The following is a 19,522-nucleotide window of genomic DNA, read 5'->3' as shown; positions in this document are numbered from 1 at the left end:
ATAGGTTCGATTAGGTAACTCAGGGGAGGCTCCTCAAAGGAGGTACCATTTGAACGGGCAGTTGAAAGATGACTGAGGACTTCCCACGTGGGCATTGATTTACTTAGGCTTTGCTGATCATAAAAAACTACAACCCATCTCACTCAGTCAGGTGAGGGGCTTGCACGTGCAACTGTCCAGGAGAGAAGTCTCATAGAAATCTCTGGTGAGGACTTCCCTGGTAGCACAGTGATTAAGAACCCACCCGCCAATGCAGGGGACATGGGGTTCGATCCCTGGTCGGGGAAGATCCCACACGCCGTGGAGCAACTCAGCCCGTGCACCACACCTACTGAGCCTGCGCTCTAGAGCCCAGGAGCCACAACTACTGAGCCCACGCGCCACAATGACTGAAGCCCACCTACCCGAGAACCCGCGTGCTGCAACTACTGAAGCATGCACACCTAGAGCCCGTGCTCTGCCACAAGAGAAGCCACCACAATGAGAAGCCTGCACAACACAACGAAGGGTAGCCCCCGCTTGCCGCAACTAGAAAATGCCTTCGTGCACCAACAAAGACCCAACGCAGTGGAAAAAAAAAAACAAAACAAGAAGAGAAATCTTTGGTGAGACCTCACGGTTTCTGGGCTTGGAGGGCAGTTCTGGATCTGAGGTTCCTTTCCTGATCTTAGCAGCCAGAACCCCTAAATAGTTAATGTAGTCTTCTGTCTGTCTCTATCTTTTCTTGCCTCCTCCTACCAATTTTTAATGTTATTATTAAAAATCACCATCGACGTTTACTGAGATTTTATGAAAGGACAGACTAAGGATCGCCACCGCCAGCTCTACGTTATTCGATACAATTAAACCATGGGCTTAAATGGTTCAAATTTAGCCCATCATCATACATTCCTATAGATTTCATCCAGTAGCTAAATCTAGGGGAGGAAAAGAAAAAGGACCCACACAAAATTTTCCCAGTTGAAGACATTTTTATTCTAGTAGCCAGCTCAGTCGCTGGCAGCATGGGCCTGTCCTCCGCGGGGGCAATGGCACGTTTGGGAGAGGATGGGGGCCCTGCACTGGGCGGGCGGGGCGGGGCAACTGGGGGATGAGTCAAAGGGCTATGTGACAGTGATAGGTCACAAAGGGCATCAGAGGATAAATAGGCTGTGCCAGGGCCTTAGGCCGAGAAAGTGGTTACTTCTCTCACTAGGACTGACGTTCACAGCCGCTTGGGGAGATAAAAACCCAGAAGCGGAAGTGAGCTGAGGCCGAGGGGGAGCCTACCATACCTCTCTACACACTTGAAGAGATTCAGCCTGGGGTCCAGGCGCCCTACAGAGTCCCCGCTGTGACCATCGGTGCCCCTACCCACACCCCTGCCTCTGGGAGACCCTGAGGCAAAGGTGGGGGCCTGTGGGCTGGGCTTGGAAGACCTGCCGTAAGGCTGCCTGCGTGACGCAGGAGCACCGCAGCTCGCTCTGCTCTTCGGCCCATTAGGCCGAGGGAGGGAAGAGCCAGGGGCCCGCCTTAACCACGCTGCCTGGCAGTGATCGAAGACAGCCATGAGTGGGGACTCTCTGCTCCCGTATCACACGGCCCAGAGCAGCACCGGGCTGGGCCTGTTCAAAAGCACCATGGGGGAGCTGCAGCAGCAACTGCACAACGGCGAATACGACATATTCAAGTACGCGCCGATATTCGAGAGCGACTTTATCCAGATCACGAAGAGGGGACACGTGATTGACATGCACAACTGTGTCTGCACGGTGACCGTGGGCATCGCATCCATCAGCCCCGTCCTCCCACTCCCAGACATCATGCTGCTGGCCCGACGGGCCACCGGCTGTGAACAGCACGCTGAGCACAGCCAGCCCACCAAGGGGAAGAGCCACAAGGTTGCCAAAACCTTAGAGCTCACCAGGCTCCTTCCCTTGAAGTTTGTAAGGATCTCCACACACGATCGTGACAAACGACAGCTGCGCGTGAAGTTTGCCACTGGCCGCTCCTTCTACCTGCAGCTGTGTGCCCCTCTGGACGCGCAGGAAGACCTCTTCGCCTACTGGGAAGAGCTGATTTACCTCCTGCGACCACCAGTGGACGGTCACAGCCGCACCTACGCCGTTCCAGCCGGGGACATGATCTGCAGGACTCTGTTCGAGGAGGAGGAGGAGGACGGGAGGAGCCCGGCAGTGGAGGATTTCCAAGGAGAGTGGGATGAGGACCAGGTGAGCATCAGGAGCCTCCACACGCCCTCTGAGGTGGCCGCGGTCGGGTCTGCAGCTTTTGCTGGCGGGGAGGGGATCCAACTGGACTCCCACAAGCCCGATACCATGTCCGATGTGGCCACTGCCAAAGCAAAACCTACAGTGCTTGACAAAGAGTCAGCATCGCGGGCAACGACAAAGGTGGAGACAGCAGGGGTGGCAGGCGGCACCGCAGCGGGTGCTTTGAGCGTGGCAGAGATCCAGTCTCCTGCCCCCGAAGAGCAGAGCGCGGCCATAGCAGCCACAGCCAGCAAGGGTCCAGGAGCAAGTAAAACCAACACAGCCACTGGGGGCACTGCGGGGAACAAGACCATCCAAAAAGCAGCCGGCCCGGGCTCAGGCAGCCAGAGAGCCACTAGAGACGACCAAAAGGAGAAAGGCCACGGCAGCCCGGGGGACAACAAGCAGGGCACTGCTCACAAAGCCATCAGCCGTGCTCCCATCACCAACGAGTCCAGGACCTCGCACAAATCGGGCAGGAGCTTACCTACAGCAAGTTCAGGTTCCATCACCAAGAGACTCAGCAGGATCGGCTCTTTCTTCAGGAATGTCAGAGCCAAGCTTACGACAAAGACAGTGTGGCCTCCTCACGCGAGGAATATGTGAGCATCCCGCCGAAGGCAGTGGAAGGGACCCGAATGGAGGCCATCACAGAGACAGCAGAGAGTGGCCAGGGCCTGGAAATCACTGGTGGTGTGACATCTGAGACCACGGAGCCAGCGACCGTTGAAGGACCTAGAGCTGGGAGCTGCAAAGGGAACCAGGGCTCAGGGAAATACCCCTGGAGAGCCCATTGCAGCTTCCTACGGAAATTGAAATAAAAATCTGAGAATGCATGCCGTGTTCTGTCTGACTTTCTAGGTCCCGAAGCCCAGACGGAGCCTCACAGTGGATTCTGGGAGGTCAGCTGCGCCACAGTCTGAGACCCAGTGTCCAGTCAAGCGCAGCCCCACCTCACACACATGCTCAGCGCCAACAGCGGTGCTCCATCTGGCCTCCACTCCTTTCTGGCTTTGCCCCCCCCCCCCACAGCCATGGTGGAAAGTCAGACTATGGCCTGGGAAGCTCTCCTTCATTATGCCCGTATTGTTTTTTATAAACGCTTATTCCCTCTGAAGGCCTGTAAACAAAGCAAGAACAGGGACGCATGTCCCCTCGGGCTATTCAGTGGACAGAAATAAGGGCAGCAGTAGTGGCTAGCAATCAGAACAGCAAGCACTCTCACCTAGACTTAGCCGTTCCCTTCCCAGGTATATACCCTGGAGAAACACACATGTTCTAAGGAACAACTGTGAGAATGTGTATAGCAAAAATAACTTAACAGCAAAACACAGGAAACAGCCCACATTTCCATCAACAGAATTAATACAGCAGACTATGAAGTGAGTGCAATATTCAATAGTGAAACATAAATGAGCTACACACATTAGCATAGATCAACTTCTCCTGATTTTTAAAAACATCAAAAGAATGGGATACAATTCCACTCACGGAACCATTCTGAAACAAGCTCAAACAATGCATTGCATAGGGTACATATTTTAAAAACAACTGTAGCTAAACGTGAGGGAAGAGTAAACACAAAATTCGGGACAGTTTTCTCTAGGGTGGAAAGGCTAGGTCAAGGAGGTTGACACAAGGCTGTCAGTGCTGCTGGGAATCGCTCCGTCTCTTAGGCAAGATGGTAGGTACACAGGTGGTGTATTTTTCACATTTTACTAACTCTGAAATCAGCATCGCGGCACTTGTGATGAAGTTATTGCCAATGCCTTTCTCTATTTTTCACTTTTCTTTATGCACAAAGGTGATGTCAGAAAGGCTTGGCATCTTTAAATTACACTTATTTAAGGTAAAGTACAAGAACGCTGGTTTGGTTATTAGGAAAAGAAGGAACGATATGCCTACTTTCCAGATAAGAACACTGAGGTTCAGAGAAGGTAACCTGCTCCAGTCGCACATGGGATCTTTGCAGAACAGTCATCCACCAGCCCACTTCTTTAGGCAAAGCCCTGTCCGGGGCACGGGAAGGAGGCAAGCAAACAAGCCTGAGATAGGACCGGCACAAGAACCCGAGGCACCAGCATTCTTACCATCATGTTCCAAAACTACAGAGATGAGCATCAATTTTACTAGACTGAGCGGAGGGAGGGGTGGGGGCTGGGAGCCGGTTATCGGACTTCAGTGAGCTCACAGCTCTTAGCTGGCCTTCTCTCGAGAGCATCCAGACCACCCCTGAGCTGCGTCTGGCTCCCTGGCTTCTACCTCTAGCCTCTGGCATGACCCACGCTGCAGCCATAAACAGGCTCCCACCTGGAATTCCAGCGTCCACTCCTGGAACACCCAGCGTCCAGTCCTCCTGCAGCCACTAATTAAACTTTGGAATGCCCTACTCAGAAGGGTTTCTCCATACCAAATCTGATGGTGGTTCCTCTTCTTGGTGATTAAGAAATTCAGAGGGAGAAGGCTCAGGACGATAGCGATGGCGGTGAGGGCCGAGGGTCCTAGAAGCTGGAGACAAAGGGCAGGATGTCACGAGACAATTCCAGAAGCCCAGCTGTCATTACGGGGGTGGGGGGAGGCTCAGACTTGGGCCCTAAGTCAGGGAGGTGTCAGAGAGTCCAATGAGGGCAGCTACCAGGTTATAGAGACCAGGACTCATGGGCTCCTTAGATGGAAATACCTGTGGAAGATGGAGTCCATCTTCGTTAGGGATGGGAGAGAGGGGGAATGATGCACCTCACAAAATGGAATGGGGGCAGGGTCACAGTCAAGACGGGTCATGCACGTAGATGGGCAGCGCCTGGCTAGAACGGTGAAGACAGACTCTGGAATCGGGATCTGGGTTCAAATGCTGACTTTACACACACTGGTGTGGCCTTGGGCAAGTTACTGACCCTCCCTAAGCTGCAGTTGCTCACATTAAATGGAAATGGAGCTATTCCCACTCTGCCTGTAGTGAGTGCTGGTGTCATACAATCAATGATTATCCCCTGACAAGGGTTGCCAGATTTAGCAAATAATTATATTAAACTGCCTGCCCAGTGACATTTTCATTTCAGATAAACAGCAAATAAGTTTTTAGTATAAGTATATCCCATGTCATGTTTGGGATATACTTATAATAAAAATTCTTCTGTTTATCTGAAATTCATCTTTAACTGGACATCCTGTATTTTGTCTGGCAGCCCTACCCCCCAGCTCTGTGACTTGGGACAGTTATCTTCCCTCCCTCTTTCATCTCTCTATCTGGAAAATGTGGAGCTGGAGAGTAGGGTAAATGATTTTTAAGTGGCTGTAATGTGAGATTCCTCCTGACGTCATTTGGGTCCATTCTCTAGACGAGCCCCACCCCACTCTTCAGTCTGTGGGCCTCATTTTCAGCTCTCAGCCCCTAAGAATGTTTAGTTTCTAATCTTGACACCCTAGCAAGCCAGTGTTTCATTTATGCAGCAACTGCGCCTCCCAGTGTCCAAATGGACAGGTGCCCAGAAGGCAAACACCTGCCTACAGCCGGGGCTGGGAGAATAGTCAAAGGAATGTGAACAGAAGGTTAAATACACTCTCTCTGGCAAAAATGCTACAAATGCTAACGGTAGCAACCCCAATTCCTACCGCTCCCCCTTTACCAGGGTCTCATGGTGACTTTCTGATGTTAGGACCACCTGCCAAGAGTCAGGGAAAGTGATGGGTGTGTTGTCTGCAGTTTCACTTGAGTCACGGGTCGGCCTGTTTAACTGCCCTGCATTTTCCCCAGTGTCCTTCCTCCCTTTCTCTCTAATAATAACAGCCAACAGTTATGCACTTGCTGAGCACCCTCTGTATGCTAGGTCCTAGACTGCAAGGTAGCAAGTCCAAAAGTGTCCAGGCCCCAAGCCCTTATTGTGGGGACACTGGGGCAGTAGCAGAGGTACAATAATGATGATAACACACAGCTGGTATTCTGGAGCATTCCACACTCACTCACAATCAATATGCCGTTGATACACTCACCCAGGGGCCTGTGAAACACAGCACATGGGCCAGATCTCTCCACCTGTTTATATGCCGACCTCAAGCCATACAAAGATTGTTTATTGTTCTTACATTTTAAAATGATTGAAGAAAATCAAACGAAGATGATTTCATGATATGTGTAAATTACATGAAATTCAAACTTCAGTGTCCATAAGCAATTTTATTGGAACACCACCAGGCCTGTTTGATTAGTATTGCCTGTGGCTGCTTGTGCACTAGAAGGGAAGAGTTAAATAGTTTTGAGAGAGACCCTATGGCCCCTAACGTCTAAAATATCTACAATCTGCTCCTTTACAGAAAAGTCTGTGAGCCTGGAACCAGCCCTCATGGAGCAGAGCTGAAGAAGATCTTCAAATGAACTGCCCCACCCCCATGCATAACCAACAAGACAATTAAACACCTATAGGGTATAGCTGTGTCCCAGATGCTATCTAAGTGCTTCACAGGTATTAGCTCATTTAATTCCTCAGCAACTCAAGGGCTGGGGCACTTCGGTTAATTACAGTCCTCACTTTGCCACTGAGGAAATGAGGCACGGAGAGGCTAAGTTACTTACTGGAAGGTTTTACAACTAGCAAGTGCTGAAAGCAGGTTTCGAACCCAGGCAGTCCCACTACAAAGTCTGTGATTTTAATTAAAAAGAAAAAAGAAAATCCTGCACCACAAAACAGATATAAGAAAGTTAGAAAAAGTTCTGATTTTTTTTTTTTTTGGCCTGGTTGGCTACTTAATGCTTTTTGAAAACCAAGTAGTAAATTCTTTCCCCTAAATTTTCTTTCCCTTTTTTTTGTTGTTGGTAGTGGTGGTGGTGATGGTGCCCTACCATTACTGGTAACTTCAAAACATGCCTAATCTGCTCACTTGTTACCCCGATATCACACCCAAAAAGTGCCAATGTCATCACCATCATCATCATACAGATGAGGAAACTGAGGCCCTGAGAGGTGAGCATCCAGCCCAAGGTGAAGTGAAGGTCATCCTCATCTAAGACTTTGCCCATTACATCAGCCCGCAGTGTGCAGATGGAGATAGGATTGAGGAGGAGGAGTGGGAGGAGGTGAGGAAGGAGGAGGAGGAGGAGGAGGGGGAGGAGGAGGTGGGGGAGGATGAGGAGGAGGAGGAGGAGGAGGGGGACGTGGAGGGGGAGGAGGATGGGGAGGGGGGGTGAGGAGGATTCAACTCAAATCCCAGCTCTCTCTGCCCCAGAACACCTGCCAGAGGTAGAGAAAGCAGATGATGATCCAGATGAGCGGCAGCCACAGCCCGTTGAGGTAGGTGATGCTCTCAGTCAGCCGCTGCACATCCACAGACACCAGGTTGACCACGTCCCCCACTGCGCTGGCCTTTCTGGAGCTGCTGGACAGAGCCAGGACCTGGGAGGGGCAGAAGATGGAGACCTGAGTCAGGAGGGAGGGAAGGAGAGGGTGAGGGGCAGTTAGGGAGGACCACGAGGGAGGAAGGGCCCAGGAGGGAGGGAGGCCCACGGCTTGGACTGAGCAAGAGAACAGCCACCCAGCAGGCCGGGGTCTAAGCTGTGCTGCCCCTGCTGGCTGAGGCAGATTTCTTTACCATCTGAGCCTCAGTTCACTCATCTGCAAAGTGGGCTAATAAAATCTCCTCAGCTAACCTCCCATTGTGAGACTCCAGGGAGAAGACAAAAATGAAAATACCCTGAAACCCCTAAAGCACTGGACTAATAACAATTAATAACATACTACTAGCGAGTGGTGAAAGCAATAGTTGATAATGGTGATAATGCTGATAATGGTGGTCATCTGCTGAGCGCTACAGCCTAGGCACTGTGCTCAATAAACTAACAGTTTCACCATTTTCCGTGATGGGGCACATCAGACAACTGTATGGAGCGGGTACTGCCATATTTCATTCAATCTAAAACACTGTGGATAAAGTACTCTCTACTTTTGTATCACTATGGGAAAAAACATCAATGCCAACTAAATTAAAACATCTTGATTTCAGAAGTTAAAAAGAGAAAAAAAACGTGAGACTAGAATCAGTGAGATGCAGAATTATTAACCCCATTTCACAGCTAAGGAAACTGAGGCACAGAGAAATTGACCAATTTGCCCAAAGCCAGAGGGCTCCTAAGTGACTGGGCCAGGATTGGAATCCAGGATGACAGAGGCACGACATGGGCTAGACAGGGTGTTAGACTGACCCCTGCAGGCATTCAGTGTGCCTCTCAGACACCAAGCTGGTTTTCTGGCAGCCCCAAATTTGCCCTAACTCTGGGGTCACAGTGGACCCCTTCCAACCTGTTGAATGCTACGTTCTACTTGCAGTCCCCTCTCTCTCTCTGCTGAGTGTGTCAGGGAAGAAGTGAGGGGGTGAAGTGGTGAGCTGGCAATGATTGAGTGTAGAAATCTGAAAAAAAAATCTTCAAATCTTTACCGAGCACCTGCTCTGGGCCTCACTCTGAGGTGAGTACTGTGATCAACAGAGGCAGGGCACTTGCTCTCTTCGGAGTGGAGTTTGAGCTGGGGGACAAAATTAAATAAAGATGTACATAGTTCATCCTTTAATAGTAATTATGATGAGTGCCATGAAGAAGTGTTTTCAAATATAGGTTTTTATCATTATTCAGGCACGGCAAGCCCACAGATCAGAGAAGACTGCCCTTGACAAGAGGGTTTATTATACTCACAGATCTCAAGAGGAGGGGGCACCCCACGCTATGAGGGGGCCACTGGGGAAGCACCAGGATGCTGCAGGGTTGGGGGGACCACAGGCAAGAGCTTGTTGTGGTTTTCATGGGAAGGTCAGGCAGGGTAAGCAGGTTTAGGATTGGCTAGTTGGAATAATTCCACCGGGCTCTTGGCATAGGAGCTGGGCCTCATTGTCTGGTACCCTGCCCCGGGGCGATTAAGGCAGGGGATAGTGGCCTAGAGTGTTAGGGCCCAAAAAGGAGGCAGTTGGGGTGTGAGCTCTGGATTGGTTGGCTTGCATGTGAAAGAGATGCTTTCAGATGAGTCTCTTAGCATCTCTGGGAACTGGCTGATCCTGGGAGGGACAGAGGGGCAGTCCCTCCAGGGTCAGCAAGACCCCAGATGTCAAAGCACCAGATACAGAAAGTAAGAAGACACAGTTAAAACAGAAGCAGCCCAGAGGGCAGAGTGGAGGGGTATGACCTCATCAGGTGATGAAGGCGGCTGCCCCAAGGGTGGGGATGGGAAGAGCAAAGCCTTCGGGTCATCTTCCTGCAGCCTCAGCTCCATGTGTGGACTCCCGAGACCGGACAGGCCACACCAGCTCCAGTGTGCTCAGGGGGATGTGGCCTGAAATTCAGGAGCTACACGGCCACCCAGGAGCTGATCCCTTTGCCCCCTTCTTTCCCAAGTGACAGCTCAGGTGTGAGAGAAAGGGGCTTACACAGGACTGCCTTGCTCAGATGCTCCAGACCCCAGAGGGGCCAACATCTCTTAGAGCAGCAGCCTCACAGGTTTCGGTTCCAAGGTCCCCCAAGGGGACAAGAATCACTGCAGAGAGAAGCCCAAGCCCAATGCTATGGCTTACCTCCGGGTATCATAGTTCATTGGCAGAACTTTCAGCCCAGATGCAATTTACCAAGGGGTCAGGGGTCATTTTAATTGTAAGCAGTGTTACCGGGTAAAATAGCTGACAGTCCACCTTTATCCAGTTTCCACAGAGCCCGTTGGTTAGCCCTTTATTTATCCTCAGGGGGGTGAGTGTTCACTACATGAAGAGTTGTGGAAAGGGTGCCCAGGCAGTGGGAACAGCAAGTGCAAAGGCCCTGAGGTGGGAGATTGTTTGGCGTGCTTGAGGAACTGAAAGAAGACCTGTGGGGCCGGAGGAAAGTGAAAGAAGTGTGAAGGAAGTGTGTGACGTAATCAGCTAGAAGAGGTGCCAGGGTCAGATCACGCAAGCCTTACAGAAATAGCCAAGAAGGTGAGGGTGTGGTGTGGGCAAACATGAGTAAAGTGATGAATGAGTGTGGTTTTAGGCACTGATGACAGTAACGGTTCAGGAACATTCCACTTCTTGGCTGGAACATTTGTCTGTGAATTGGGACAGGATGGAGAGAGAGGAAAGGCCACGCCTCTCCCCTGCGGCTCACCTTTCTGTACACCAGGCCCATGATGGCCATTCGCAGCCTCATCTGTAGCACCTTGAGTCTGTACATGTGCTGCTGCTCGAACAGTGTTTGCAGGCAGGCAGAGAGGAACATCAGCATGGCGAGAAGACAGCCCTTCCAGGCTGGGGTCTTGGGGTCACCAATAAACTCCAGGAAGAGGCTGGTGAGAAAGGGCACCCATGGCTATTGCCTCTGCCTAAGCCTGGCCAGGTCTGGAGGACCAGACAGTATGGGGTTCTTTTTTGTTTTCCACAAAAATGGTTGCAATCATTTCCCCCACTGTCCACACTCATTTTCAGCGTGACTTGCGTCTCCACCAATCAACAGGTGAAGTTTTTACTGCCACCTGTTATGGGCTGAACTGTGTCGTCACAAAATTTATATGTTAAAGTCCAAACCCCCAGTACCTCAGAATACGACTGTGTATTTGAAAATAGGACCTTTAAAGAGGTGATTCAGTTAAAATGAGGCCGTTAGGATGGGCCTTAATCCAATACAACTGGTGTCCCTGTAAGAAGAGGAAATTTGGACACATAAGGAGACACCAGGGGTGCATGTGCTCAGAGGAAAAACCACGTGAGGACACAGCGACAAGGCAGCTGTCTGGGCAAGGAGAGAGCCCTCAGAAGAAACAACACTGATCTTGGACATCTAGCCTCCAGTAACGTGAGGACAAAAACTTCTGTTGTTTAAATGGGACCTAATTAAACTTAAAATCTTTTGCACAGCAAAGGAAACCATAAACACAACGAAAAGACAACCTACAGAATGGGAGAAAATATTTGCAAACGATGTGACCGAGAAGGGATTAATCTCCAAAACATACAAACAGCTCATACAGCTCAATATCAAAAAAACAACCCAATTGAAAAATGGGCAGAGATCTAAATAGACATTTCTTCAAAGAAGACATACAGATGGCCAAAACGCACATGAAAAGATGCTCAATATCGCTAATTATTAGAGGAATGCAAATCAAAACTGTAATGAGGTATCACCTCACACCAGTCAGAATAGCCATCATCAGAAAGTCTACAAATAATAAATGCTGGAGAGGGTGTGGAGAAAAGGGAACCCTCCTACACTGTTGGTGGAAATGTAAATTGGGGCAGCCACTATGGAGAACAGTATACGGAGGTTCCTTAAACAACTAAAAATGGAGTTGACCTATGATCCAGCAATCCCACTCCTGGGCATATATCTGGAGAAAACTCTAATTTGAAAAGAAACGTGCATCCCAGTGTTTACTGCAGCTCTATTTACAATAATAGCCAAGACATGGAAGCAACCTCCAGGTCCACTGAATGGATAAAGAAGATGTGGTATAGGTATGCAATGGAATATTACTCAGCCATAAAAAAGAATGAAATAGTGCCATTTGCAGCAACATGGATGGACCTAGATATTATCATACTAAATGAAGTAAGTCAGAGAAAGACAAATATCATATGATGTCACTTATATGTGAAATCTAAAAAAAATGATACAAATGAACTTATATACAAAACAGAAATAGACCCATAGACATAGAAGAGAAACTCATGGTTACCAAAGAGAAAAGGGGTGGGGATAAATTAGTTTGGGATTAACATATATACACTACTATTATAAAATAGATAACCAACAAGGACCTACTGTATAGCACAGGGAACTTTACTCAATATTTTGTAATAAGCTATAAGGGAAAAGAACCTGAAAAAGAATATATTGACATATGTATGTACAATATAACTGAATCGCTTTGCTGTATACCTGAAACTGACACAACATTGTAAATCAACTGTACTTCAATTAAAAAAGAAAAGAAAGAACAGTAGAAAAGATAAGCACCAGAAAAAAATTTCTGTTGTTTAAAGTCACCCAGTTTGTAGTGCTTTGTTATGGCAGCCCTAACACACTAACATGCCACCTCTTGAATCTGGGCTGGCTGTGCAACCAGCTTTGGCCTCACGAGAAAATGCAACTTTTGCTTTGTCTTGGAATCCTGCCAAATGGCCCCGTGAACAAGCCGGATTTAGCCTTTTGAGGATGAGAGACCACCGGAGCAGAGACAAGATATCCCAGCTGGGACTGTCTTGGACCAGCCAGTCCCCAGCCAGCCCCACAGGTGACTGCAGACAGATGAGTGAACCCAGCCAAGAAAAGAAGAATCACCCAGCTGAAGCCAGCTTGAATTGCTGACCCACAGGATCATGAGCTAAAGAAGTGGCTTTAAGTCCCTCACTTTTTTTTTTTTTTTGAGATATGCAGGCCTCTCACTGCTGTGGCCTCTCCCGTTGCAGAGCACAGGCTCCGGACGCGCAGGCTCAGTGGCCACGGCTCACGGGCCCAGCCGCTCCGCGGCATGTGGGATCTTCCCGGACCGGGGCACGAACCCGTGTCCCCTGCATCGGCAGGCGGACTCTCAACCACTGCGCCACCAGGGAAGCCCTAAGCCCCTCACTTTTGAGGGGCTTTGTTGTATAGCAAAAGCAAACGGATAGAGTCAGGCTAGAATTCACTCGTTTTCCCTCCCCAAGGTCACTCACTTTCTTGTTTAATTGGTCCTTCCTGAGTATCCTTTTCACCCACCCTCAGTGCCCTGAGCACCAGAGGTCTAGGCAGAGGCAGGAGGAGGGCTGAAGGTCCCCTGGCCCTGGAAGGACGCCGTTAATGGGACCACCAGCCTCAGCGAGGCACCCAAGGCCTGGACCCACCTGAGGAGCTTGGGCACCGTGAACCTGAAGACATCACTGATGATGAGGCTGAGGGTCCCCAGGAGGAAGGTGGAGCGGCCCACCTGCCAGATGGCCCTCAGCAGTGGGCCCCTCTTGCCCCCTTGTTGCTGCAGGAGGGTCTCCGTCTCTGGGTTCTCCGCACCGTGGTTTCCTTTCCTTTTAAATGTTGTCGCCTTGGTGTGCCTTAGGGGAGAGGACAAATCAGCTCTGGGTCCTTGTAAAAGATTGAATGTTTGGGTCTCCCCCACCCCACGCCCCACCACCACCACCACCACCCAAATTCATGTTGAAACTAATCGCCAGTGTGATGGTATTAGGAGGTGAGACCTTTGGGAGGTGATTAGGTCATGCAGGTGCAGCCCTCAGGAATGGGATTAGTGCCCCTATAAGAAAAACCCTGGAGAAGTGCCCTCAGGTGTAACCCCATTTCATACATGAGGAAACTGAGGTTCAGAAGGTCAACTTGTCCAAGGGCACACAGCTGAGAAGTGTAAGAACTGGGATTTGATCCCAACCTTCAGAGCCCAGAACTTTTTGATCCCTTACGCAGCCCTCCCCTTCTTCCACAACCAGCCAGCCCTGAGGTAGTTTAGAACTGGTTCAGAATGGGTTTAGAATCACAGATGAGGTCTGTGGGCCTGGCACACCTGGTCTGAGTGAAACCACAGATGGAAGCTCAGGCAGCCATGATGCCTAAGATCCCTGGCCCATGATCATCATCAGAGGCCACAGGGAGAGGAAGGGGGAAGGAGGGAGGGGAGGAAGCCAGAGGGCCTTTCTGGAAGCAGGCTGGTTTAGGCCATAGGGAGAGGCTGGCAGTGATGCAGCTACTGACAGTGCAGTTGCTGTGTGGCCTTGGGCAGGCTGCTCCCCTCTCTGTCTTCATATGCAAAAGGATGGGGCTGGCCCCACTCTCTGAGTCCCTTCCAGCTCTGACAACTTACAGGGTTATCAGAATTTCAGTGCTGTTTTCAGAGCTGGGACCCAGGGCCAGGCACTGGGATCAGCCCTTTACACACACAAGCTCATCAACTCCTCTCAACCTCCCTGCCCCATGGGTGTCATGGGGTCCCCATTTTACCTTGGAGGAGACTGAGGCTCTGAGAGGTGTGACAGGTGCCCGAGGTCACACATAGAGGACGGAGCAGGGATTTAAGCCCACATCTTGACTCACGATTCACAGAGAGCCTCTTTGTGAGCCCCACACCCCCCACCCAAAAATTAAAAAGAAAGGAAAAAGGAAAAAAAAAAACCCTTGATGAGTGCAGGTACCCAGACCCTCATTAACAAGGTCAAGGTCTTGCCCCTCACCCCTTGACCCGGCTTGTTGTTTAGTTTGGCATCTCTGGAGAGTTGTGACTTGGCCTCCATCGTGAGCTGGGCATGCCTGCCGCTCACGTCTTGCTATTTGGGTCTTGAATGCCAAAAGGATGCTACCTTCTTATAAACGCTACCCCTGACCACCCCTCCCCATCGTATCACACCATTTAATTCATTGCCTTCATAGCCATGTTCACTGTCTCCAACTCTCTCCTTTTCTTATCTGTTCTGTTAGACCTCCAGGTGGGTGGACTTTTTTACTTTTTTTTTTTTCATAAAACCCTTCAATGGTTTAATAAAAACTCTCCATTCCTAGACACAGTCTTGCATGGCCTGGCCCCTGCCCACCTCCCCACTTCATCCTGGTCCTCTCTGGTTTTCTTTTTTCTTTCTCTGTTTTTAAATTTATTTATTTATTTATTTTTGGCTGCGTTGTCTTCGTTGCGGTGCGCAGGCTTCTCATTGCGGTGGCTTCTCTTGTTGCGGAGCACGGGCTCTAGGAGCACGGGCTTCAGAAGTTGGGGCACTCGGGCTCGGTAGTTGTGGCACACAGGCTTAGTTGCTCTGCGGCATGTGGGATCTTCCCAGACCAGGGCTGGAACCCGTGTCCCCTGCATTGGCGGGCGGATTCTTAACCACTGCACCACCAGGGAAGTCCCTCTCTGGTTTTCTTTCAGCTCCTTGACACATCCACAACTTACCTTTCTCAGGACTTCAGCACAGACTCTCCATGGTCTGGAATGTCTCTGCCCCGCTCTTCCCAAGGCTTGACTTCAATTTCAACATCACCTCCTCAAAGACACTTTCCCTGCAGCCTACAACTAAAGGAGCTCTGGTCCTCTATCCCAGTCCCTTGTTTTTTGTCCCAGCATTTACTTCAACTTGCAATTATCTGTCTTCTCCACCAAAAAGCAGCTTTCTGGAACAAGAGGCCACGGCTGTCTTGTTTACTGCTGTATCCCCAGCATCAGAACAGGGCCTGGCACAGATCAGGCACTGAATCAAGCACTCACTACCTGGGAATAGACTGAACTTTTCAAGATCTCCTCGTGACACTGGACTTAACCTGTTGGTTGCTTTCACTAGGACCAGGTGCAACTAGTCTCTTGGCCCAGTTTAAACAGATACAAGTTTCCTGTTGTCCAGCAAAGCAAACCGCCTAGTCCCACTCCACCTGAACTAGCTGAAGGATCGATCGGTGGTGTGCCTGGGCCTCCTTTTTCAGAGAGGTGGGTTGAGACCCCGGAAGTCAGCCTTTTTACCCCCAAGGCCCAGCCAGCAGTGTGAATACCCCTCCACCACAAGCCAGACGTCCAGTCCCTCCCTCCCTTCCCCTCAAGAATCCTCTCAGCATCTCCTCAGGATGGAGGGGAGGGACAAATCTCAGCAGGCAGTCCAAAGGAAAAGTGGTATTTTTAGCACAAGAGGCTATAAGGAACCAGTCTTTACCACCCGGTTTGCTAAGAAATAAGCAAATGTTAACTTTCTACCCCTGTCTTGAAGCCTACCCCCACACCCCAGCCTCCCCTTCCGGGATTTGCAATTCAGCCATTTTTCTAACCCTGCGCTCACCTCTCTCCCTTGTCACCTCCGTAGCCCTGAGATGTGGCCTCTCCTTGGCACCCACAATTTGCCCGGGGTCGGTCCGGGTCGGAGGCAAGGCCAGCGCGGCGTCCGCACCGTGCCTCGATGCCCGATGTTGGGTGCTGGTCCTGACTCAGCTGCTGCTGCACACCCACTGGGCTGGGCAAGTGCCAACCAGGGCCAACCCCGCCGCCCCGCCCCGCCCCGCCCCGCCCCCGCCGCCTCCGGCCCCGCCTAAAGTGGGACCCAGGTGGGTAGGCTTCCTGCTTGTATTTTCTTTTTACTCGTATTTCCCCCAGCACCGAGTTCAGCACCTGAATGCATAAGTGGCTCAATAAATACTTGTCCAGTGAATGGGAAAAAACAGAGGGAGTGATGTGTGCAAAGGGCCTACTGCTTGCTATTAATAAAGATTTGTGGAAGGAAGCAAAGGAAGGAAGGAAATGATTTGGTTTGGTTGATAGAACCTGGCCTTTGATTTTTTTTTTTTTTTTTTTTTTTTTTTTTTTTTTTTTTTTTTTTTTTTTGCGGTATGCGGGCCTCTCACTGTTGTGGCCTCTCCCGTTGCGGAGCACAGGCTCCGGACACGCAGGCCTAGCGGCCATGGCTCACGGGCTTAGTTGCTCCGCGGCATGTGGGATCTTCCCGGACCAGGGCACGAACCCGTGTCTCCTGCATCGGCAGGCGGATTCTCAACCACTGCGCCACCAGGGAAGCCCAGAACCTGGCCTTTGAGCAGGAAAACCGAGGTCCAAATGCCCTTCCCTCTGAGCCTCGGTGTTCCCATCCATAAAATGGGGTGGGTGAAGAGGCCACTGTGAAAGCCTCTTTCCCGCTGGATGTTTTGCTCTGTTCTGTTCTAGCTGCTCACACCAAAATTCTGAGTCACTGTGTTCAGCCTGCAGGCTTGGGAACAAACTTCTTCCTTTCTAGCTGGTCTCACTTTCCATCAGGGAAGGTCTCTAGACTGGTGGCTGGTCTTTGGTCTGTGGCCCCAAAGCCATTTAGTGCAGGACCCAAAAATGACCACAGGCCAAGGCAGGGGGCGTGAGTGAGTGGCCAGGTGCAAGCTGGGGGATATCAAAGGGAGTGGTGGCGACTGCAGCTCACATGCCCTGTTCAATGGGGAAGCTGCTACCCAGATCCACCCTCCTGTTGCCATGCAGGGATGTGGCCCAGTACTGCCATTCTACTTTAAGAGAGGCCCAAATTCCACATTTTCCTGTGACATCTCCAACATTTTAAATGTTGGTGACTTCTCCAAAAACAAAACAAAGAAAAAAACCTTAAACAACAAGACACCATGCTGGCCAAACACACCTGTGACCCTGACTTGGCCAGCAGACAGATTGGTCTGTGACCTCTTAAGATGACATCTTCTCCCTTCCCCCAAAGGCTGCAAAATAGTTTAGAAATAAAACCAAAGTTCTCTTGGTGTGTAATGAGTCAGCTTAGAAAATGCCTGAACCAGATCTCTCTACAACCCTGCCATCCTCCTCTCTTTCTGTCAGTTGTTCACGGATTCTCAAACTGTTCTGGAGAGTGTTTCTATGTGCTAGCTCTAACACTGGGTGACTATCATTCCCAGGCTGGCAGGGGAGGCCAGAGCTGGGAGAGGGTGGACAAGACCTCCAGGGTCCTTTTGAATTATTTCTGCCACTCAAAAGTCACTTCAGCTGTACTTAAACTCACCGTACAGCAAGATATGCCCGGGGTGAGAGCGAGAGCTGCTCTTTTGATTTGCTCATATTACTTACCCCTTTTGCAAAACATACTCCCTTCCTTTGGGGAGCAGCTCTTCCCCTCCCTGTGTGGCTCTGAAGGGACGACCAATTATGGGGCCTGCTCTCCAGCCATGGGATTGGCCCCTGAGAGGCACAGGATTCAAGCCAGCTAACAAAGGGCCTTCCTTGGGATTGTCTATGTGGATGGTAGTAGGGGTTGCTGAGTTGGCATGATACAGGACAGGCGTTTATAGAGAGACCAGTGCCCAGACAACAGCTGAGCTGAGAGATGGAGGGAAAGAATTTGGACGTCATTCAAGTCCTGGATCCAGGGCTTCCCTGGTGGCGCAGTGGTTGAGAATCCGCCTGCCGATGCAGGAGACACGGGTTCGTGCCCTGGTCCGGGAGGATCCCACATGCCACGGAGCAACTAAGCCCGTGAGCCATGGCCGCTAGGCCTGCGCGTCCGGAGCCTGTGCTCCGCAACGGGAGAGGCCATGGCAGTGAGAGGCCCGCATACCGCAAAAAAAAAAAAAAAAAAAAAAAAAAAAAAAAAAAAAAGTCCTGGATCCAGCCACACCTGAGGCCAGACCTACCTTCTCAGCTATGGGAGCCAGCAGACTCGGTCTCTCTCTGGCTCCTTCTAATTTGTGGGATTTAGCCACCTATAACAATCACCACAAAATAATAGAGTATGCAGGGGAACCCTGTAACTTTCCACAGAGCTACTTTTGTCTGTGCCCTGAAACACCTGGCCCCGGGGAGGTCAAGCGACTTGTCCAAGGTCATCAACTACTCGATGGCAGGGCTATGTTTAACCCGGGTTTAATTAATCCTATTAGAGAGCTTATTTCTCTAGACCAAAGTTTCACAAACCAGGTTCCTCAGGCTCTGAGCACTTCACAGAAGTTTCCAGAGATGCCAGAGAGGGCAAGAGTGAGGCAAGTGGGCAGGACTAGAAAGAGATTGAAATCCTCTGGATAACTGATATTGCTGGAAATTTTACCATTTTTAAGAAATTCGCTAAGTTCTTTTCTATAAATCTATTTTTTTTCTCATCTCACACAAGCTATGAGGAGCTAGGGCTAATGGCATCCCCCCCCCCCACCCCTTGAACAGATAAGAAAACTAAAAGCCAGGAAACTAATCACTCAGGTTAAGTAGTAAGTGAGTAGTTGCCTGCATGTTATGGACCATACCTACCTCTCCACCCCCAGTCTTAAAATAGTCCTTCTGTTCCCTGCCTCCATCCCACCATCCGAGCTTCCTTCTGGGAGCCTGGAGAGGTTCCCCCTCTGTCAATATCCTTTTGGAACCTGCAAAGCATCTGGGAGGAAAAGCATCTTGAGCCCGACCTGCTAATGCTTAGTGAGGTCAGCTGACAGGGAGGGGACTGTGGCGGTGGAGCCTGGAGTAGGGGCGTGGTTGTATTTGGGGTCCAGTGATTTGCTGACCCAGCTTTGGGCTGAGCGCCCATCTTCCACACACTCACCGCTGGGCTGCGCTGCGGTTCCTTGTCCATTCCTTTTCAAGCTGGGAAACAAGTTCTTCTGAGGAGTTTTCTCTCCCAAGCGACCAGAGGTCTTTTGGTCCCAGCGGCTTCCATCCAGTAGACTCTCCAAACTAACCTGTAAAAGAGGATCACCAGAGCAAGCTCCTCTCCTGTGTCCATCCCTGAAGGGTCTTGGCTTCGTAGCTGTGTGACCCTAGTAAGTCACTTCACCTCTCTGCACCTCTGCTGGCCCCTCGGTACAAGGAAAGCAATTTACCTAACTGCGCTAACACTGGAGGGCACTTCTT

General features: G+C 50.4%; 2 protein-coding genes and 1 long non-coding RNA gene across 3 annotated transcripts in view; 1 reads left to right on the top strand and 2 right to left on the bottom strand.

The window, feature by feature from the left end:
- The window catches only part of LOC136794072 (uncharacterized), a 321,393-nt gene that overhangs the window by 200,657 nt on the left and 101,214 nt on the right, over positions 1–19,522 (bottom strand). The window lies entirely within an intron of this gene.
- On the bottom strand, positions 956–17,746 carry LOC131755540 (ATP-binding cassette sub-family C member 6-like). The gene is made up of 8 exons (XM_067020299.1): positions 17,691–17,746; positions 15,987–16,157; positions 13,074–13,277; positions 10,360–10,537; positions 7,479–7,636; positions 4,660–4,757; positions 2,737–2,997; positions 956–2,346 (listed from the first exon to the last, which is right to left on the bottom strand). Exons 1-6 carry the CDS (start codon positions 17,744–17,746, stop codon positions 4,751–4,753), a joined length of 774 nt encoding a protein of 257 aa, XP_066876400.1. The 3' UTR covers positions 956–2,346; positions 2,737–2,997; positions 4,660–4,750.
- On the top strand, positions 1,548–2,483 carry LOC131755583 (Golgi-associated RAB2 interactor protein 4-like; the record flags this gene model as incomplete). Its single annotated transcript, XM_059062222.2, has 1 exon — positions 1,548–2,483. A coding segment is annotated over exon 1 (936 nt), but the record flags the coding sequence as incomplete, so codon positions are not given.

Source organism: Kogia breviceps, chromosome 1, assembly GCF_026419965.1.
Source record: "Kogia breviceps isolate mKogBre1 chromosome 1, mKogBre1 haplotype 1, whole genome shotgun sequence".
Taxonomy (NCBI): domain Eukaryota; kingdom Metazoa; phylum Chordata; class Mammalia; order Artiodactyla; family Physeteridae; genus Kogia; species Kogia breviceps.
This window is presented reverse-complemented; position numbering and strand designations above follow the sequence as displayed.